This window comes from Calonectris borealis, chromosome 25, assembly GCF_964195595.1.
Source record: "Calonectris borealis chromosome 25, bCalBor7.hap1.2, whole genome shotgun sequence".
Lineage (NCBI taxonomy): Eukaryota > Metazoa > Chordata > Aves > Procellariiformes > Procellariidae > Calonectris > Calonectris borealis.
The window spans coordinates 6624659-6630658 of NC_134336.1; the positions used below are offsets into that span (position 1 = coordinate 6624659).

The 6000-nt window shown below is 63.0% G+C and overlaps 1 protein-coding gene across 1 annotated transcript in view; it reads right to left on the reverse strand.

The window, feature by feature from the left end:
• Nucleotides 1-5753, reverse strand: part of NKAIN1 (sodium/potassium transporting ATPase interacting 1) — a 42531-nt gene extending 36778 nt beyond the window's left edge. Inside the window, exons 1-2 of the mRNA XM_075173723.1 lie at nt 5672-5753; nt 5281-5529 (exon numbers count right to left, since the gene is read on the reverse strand). Of these exons, the coding sequence (XP_075029824.1) occupies nt 5281-5334 (54 nt within the window). The 5' untranslated portion in view covers nt 5335-5529; nt 5672-5753. The remainder of the gene's footprint in view (nt 1-5280; nt 5530-5671) is intronic.
• Between the last annotated feature and the right edge of the window lie 247 nt (nt 5754-6000).

Here is a 6000-nt window from a genome sequence, read left to right on the forward strand (position 1 = left end):
TTTTTCCTAACAGAAAGCCACTTGGGATTAAATCAAATTGCTTATCGGCATCTAAACACTTTATGGCAGCTCAGTCCCTTTCAGCAGCCAAACTTGCGAGCTCGATAAGGAACAAGATCAAGTTTGGCTGGACGAGACTCATTTTCCCAGACATCAATTAGGCCACCAGCTTTTAGGCTTTGCTGATCACACCGTGCATCAACCTTTCCTTCCCGTGCTCTTACGGCTTCGGGCCAGGCTGTTTTCTGGCTCATCCTCTTTATTTTCTCTACAACCCAGCCCTCCGAAACATTTATTTTCCAGTCCCCATTGCTCCCAGCTCTGTTACGAACCAGCGTGAATGATTTAGAGAGTTCTTCAACCGGTCTCATTAATACCCTTGGGTGCACACTAGCTGGTCCTGCAAATTTAGACGTACTGCGCTTTAATCGCGGTTTTAATTGCGAGCTGTAACGCTCTGCCTTCCCAAACGTGCGCCACTAAACCTTTATAGCGGCCTGTCAAGCAAAGCTCTGCCTGCGAATAATGCGGATGCACGGGAGGATGCACGTCCAGGCGGAGGTCCCACCAGGCTGGGATGCTCCTCCACGGCCACCCGCGCCCGCGGTCCCTCCTGTGGCTCTCGGGGTGGTCACCCGGGGAGGTGACAAGGTGGGTTGGGGTTTTTCATGCCTCTAACACACGCAATTCCCACCTTGGGGCTGCCTCCGGATCCTCGGCGCTGCCCATCCCCGGCGCATCCCCATCCCTCCACGTCAGCACCCACCACCCCGCAGCATCCCCAGGCACGGAGGCATCACCGCACCCATCGTGTCCCATCCCGCGGAGACGGGGTGCGGGGAAACGAGGGGCTCGCCATCCCTGATGCCTCCGTCAGCCCCCCATTTCCATGGCAACCATGCAAATGTGAAAGCTTTCCATAATCATTAGGGAGCGGAGCCGAGCAGTATAAACAGTGACTGCAGTAGATTACATGCCTATTATGAACAGTCGCGCCTTCTGAGCGCTGGTAATTATACCTAATTGTGCATTTAATTGTGTAATTGAAAACCCCCATCCAGAGTTCAGCCCGGGCTCTTTTCCCCCTTCCCCGGCGGTGGGAAGGCGGCCGGGGGCAGCTCCGGCCCCACTGTCCTCGTGCCGTCCCCGCGCCGGGGATCGGGCACGATGGGAACCGCACGAGGACAAAAGATGCCGGCAGACGTCGGAGGCGGCTGGCTCTCGCCCGTGCCGGAGCCGGAGGGTTGGTGGCCAAAACCTGGCAAATTAGGGCAGGAGGGGACGGCAGGGGACGGCAGCAGGGCCATGGGTCCCAAGGGTGCAGTGGGGTCCCGCTGGGGAAGGGGATGTCACACAGAGCTGGTGGGGGGTTGAGGGATGCAGGGGATGGGGCCATCCTCTCCCTTCGCCCATCCTTCGTTAAGCCGACCCCGTTAGCTCCTTCTGCAGGCTCGGTGATGGGGGGGTCACATCCCAGAGGCTCTCGGTGCCCCGTGTGAACCCCACAGCTCGGGCAGGATGGGATGGACCCGCGGCCCCTCTCCTGCACCCCGACCCCGGGAGGCTGCGGGAGGAAGGATGCCAGTGCCGGCACGGCGTGGCACAGCATGGCACGGCACAGCATGGCACGGCACCGCACGCCGCCAGCCCGGCAGGCTCCAGCAGGCTCAGCCGGGCGGGAGGTGCCAACTGAGCTTTGCTTTTCCAGCCAATTAAAGGAGGAGAGAAACAAAGAAGGAAATGAAACCCCGGTTCGGAGAGATGCTGAGCGACGCCGGGCGGAGGTGGGAGCGCTGAGCATCTCCTGTCCCCACCCGGCGCCGGGGCTGGAGCTGCATCCCACCCCACGCCACAGGGAGGGGCAATGGGGTCACCACTTTGGGATGGAGAAGGAGCCTGGTCCAGCAAGCCCGCCCCACACCGTGCCCGAGCATGGCCCAATCCCTCAGGGGACAGAGTGGGACGGCCAAGGGGCGCATGACAGCAGCCAGCCGGATCCAGCCAGATCTCAACTTCCAGCAGTCCACATCCCGATATCCCGTATCCCTGCCTCTGAGGTTGGGTACACCCCCCCTAAAGCAGCACGGCTGTCCCAATCTGCAACCGACACCACTAGGCTTCAGAGTTAACAAGAGTCGTGGCTTGCGGCTCTCACACCCCCGTGCCTGTGCTGGCAGTGGTGAGCGGGGCAGTATCACCTCTGGGTTCATTTTCTATCCAACCACCTCAGCAGCTCTCATCTTCGCATAAAGCAAAGATAAATCCTCCCGACAACAACGGGCAACCCAGGGAAAGCTTTACCAAGCCACCGAGAACCCCCCCAGCCAGTTATTCAGTCTCCCAGATGATGGGGAGGACCAGCAAAAACCTGAGAGTTTTGATTTCATCCCACCTCATCAGCAGCCCCTCTCGAGGTGGGGCAGGGCCGGTGGGGGTCTGGCAAGTGGATGCCTGGGGATCCCCTTTTTCCAGAGAAAAACATAAATGGAGGCAAAATCTGGCGGGTGCTGCTTGTCCCCTGGGAACAGAGACACCCAGCGCTTGCAGCATCACCTCGCCGAGCGGTGGAGAAGGAGCGTGTAGGGTATTTGGATGCTCCAAAGCGGCTGCCCGGGCTCCCCGCCATGTCACGGCCCGAAAACCAGTTTCCCAAACTGGTTCAGGCGCAACCGCTGCCCCGAGGTCTGGGCTGCGCGGGGAGGAGCAGGCAGGGCTCTGCAGCGTTGCCTCTCTGGACCTGGGGACCCTGCTTGTGCCCAGCGGGTGCCAGCAGCACCCCGGCACCCTGCAGCCATGGAGCATCCTCTGCCACCACGAGCATCCCCCGTGTCCGGGAGGGGACAAGGGACCAGGGGCGCATCCCCCAACGACCAGGTTGCAAATATTGGGAAAACCAACGGGGACACGCGAAGGTGCCCGTGGGGTCACAGTGGCACCCGAGGAGCTGCGGGAAGGTGCCTGCGGGAAGGTGGCCCGGCAGCGAGGACCAGCTGGAGATGGTGGCATCACCCCGGGGCCGGCTGACCCACGCTGCTTTGTTTAAGGGAAACTGAGGCACGGGCTAGCTGGTGATGAGGTTTGGCAAGCCAGTGTGCTTAGCGGGCTCGCTGTTGGCACAAGCTGACCCCGCAGCAATGGGGCACAGCTTCCCAGGCAGCCCCAGCACACACCAGTCCAACACCAGCCCCAGCAGCTGGGGGCACTGGGAGCATGGCTGTCCCCCCCATAGTGCAGAGGGCCCAGGACAGGCATCGGGGCTACCTGGACCAGGGAACATGAGCCCCGTGGTGCCACCCCCATGTCAGGGGCGGCACAGAGCAGCCGAAGCGGAGGAAAGGAGCAGAGCCAGAGTCAGGCGTCATCCCCGCTCTCCACCATCCCCTCCCAAACCTTGGCACCGCCTGGTCCACCCCCCCCGGCCACGCCACCTCGGGGATGAATATTGGCCTCGGTCACCCGAGGGGACACCCTGATGGCACCCGCCACCTCCCCCACCTCGGGGCTGGCTCAGCCCAGGGCTCCGTGCGAGCACCCAGACCCCCCCACCCCAGGCAGGGCACCCAGCAGCACCTTTTCCCCGTGGGGCGAGTGGGTGCCACTGCCGTGGGATGGGGTGCTGGGGCGGGGGGAGCATCTCCCCACGGCCAGTGGGATGCGAGCTGCTGCCTCCGGAGCTGGGAAGGAGCTTGGGAAAGCATCCTGCAGGCTGGGAGGGGATGAGTTGGGGTACGGGGTGAGCCTGGGGTGGAAAGGCCACCGCTAAGGGACAATTCCGGAGCCGAGCCTTTGGGGGAGCCAGCAGCACCAGGGCTGGAGAGGAAACCCTGACCCCAATCTGCAGCACAAAGTTTCTCCAGGTACGAGTAGGAGCTGCTCTCCCAGCCCAGGAGCTCACACCGATTCAGTTCTTCCCCTAAAATAAATAAGATTAAAATCTCTCGGATCTGGGATATCTCAGGGAATAAACGGCAACAAACCTGTTTGGGAGCTGAGTGGTAAACAAAAAGGTGACAGAAAGCCAGGAAACTCCCGCACACCCGGAAAACACCCGTCGGATTTATCCTGAATAAGGGGGAAGGTGAGCGAAGCGCAGAGCAAGACTTTACAGACCGAACCGGGGGGACAGTTGGGGACACAAGAGGCCATTCCTGCTGGGAACGGCGGGATTTCAGCCCGGGGATGAGCCCACAGCGGCTTTGCTCCCTGGGGTCAAGGGCTGGCTTCGAAGCTTCCCATGTCCCCCCAGGGAAGCCGGGTCCATCCCCCATCCAAAAGTGGGGACCCCTCCCCGCTCACTGCCTTCCGAAGGAGAACGGACAAGAGCAACGCCAGGAAGAAAGCGCCCGTCGGCAGGATGCCACCATCCTCTCCAGAGCGGATCCGGAGCCCGTTTCCATCGCTGCCTCCATCACCCCATCACCCCCCCCATCCCCGGGGTCATCACAGCTGACCACCACGCGTTTCGGCAATCCTCCACCTCGTTTTTCTCGCCGCGACGAGCCCCGGCATGGCCGCGGGGGCAAGTTGTAGGATGCCGATTCCCCGTTAACGAACCACCCGGCTGGGATAATTAATCGCAACCTCGTCGGCGCTGGTTTTAGCAGACACCCCCCCCCCGAATACCCCACACGCTCCCTTCGCCTGCTCCTCTGCCAGCAGCCTGATGAAGATTGATTTGCGGGCGGCGGCAAGCACGGCACCTAATTATTACAAAGACCGTAAATCCTATTAAAATTAAACCTCTCCCTTCTCTCTGCCCCAACATCCCGGCGTCCCCCGGCCGCGGGCAGACGGGTCCCACTCGAAAGCAGGAGAGTTTACAAAGTGCTGGCAGCGGCTCTCCAAGTTTCCCTCTTGCCCCGACTCGGGGGACCAGCACCCCAAGAAACATCCTTGGAGCCACCAGGATGGGAAACCGCCGGCGGGAGCGAACTCTGAGGGAAGGGATTGCAGTTGGAAACAAAGCTCACACCTGCTGGAGACGCATCCCCGGGCGCTGACAGCACAGGGAACTGGTTCGCATCCATCTCCCCAGCCGCAACTCCAGCCAGCGCTGGGCTGAGGCAGGGGACGAGGGGTGGCGTTTCGTTCCTCCTTCATTATTATTTTTTCCTTTTCTTTTTCGATTTTTTTTTTTTTTTTTGGGGTGGCAGCCAAGCATCCCCAAGCTGGTCCCACAGCAAGGTCACCGCCGAGACGGAGTGGGCAACGGTGACAGCCAACATTTCGCACAAAGCACAACCCGGCATGCTGATGAGCGCAGACGGCCCCTCGCCTTACCAGCTGCAGGCAGCAGAATCCGACCAGCGTACATCTCCCATTGCATCTCCCCATGGTTTCCCAGCCGGAGCCTCGGATTTCCCCCACCGTGGCCTCGCGTCGCCGTCCTCCAGCTCCTCACCAGCCTCCCCTTCGCCAGCAGAGCCGCCACCCGGGGAGCATCAGGGGGGCACCAGCAACATGTCCCGCTCTCCAGCCTCCGGCCAGCCCCAGTACTTTCTTCACAGCAGCCCTGCCGTCTCCCGCATCCTGCCAGGTTAGCACAGAGGCGGGCTGGGCTCAGAAAGGGGCATCGCCCCCCTTCTCCGCCTTTCCCCCCCGCCGAGCCCCGCTCCCCCCGAGCCCGCTACAGCCCCATCCCCCGGTGCAGGGACCCCGGGGCCGCGCACACCTCGCCATCCATCCCCGGGGCGCGCAGGTTTGCGCGGAGCCCGCCCGGCCCCTCTATTGTCTCTCCCGCACAGCCGCGCTCCGCGCCCCGGGGGCGGGCGGGGAGGAGGCGGCGGGTGGGGTCGGGGGCGCGCCGGGCAGGGCGGGCCGCGGCCGCCGGAACAAGGCGAGACGCGCTCCCGGCGGGGCCCGGCGGGCGGCGCGGCCGGGCGGGGGGGAGGCGAGGCCGGGCACGCCGCGCCGCGCCGAGCCCTTGGCGGCTTCCGGGGGCGCCGGGCAGCGCGGCCCCTTCGCCGCAGCCGACGGCAGGCGCGGCTGCTGGTCGCGCCC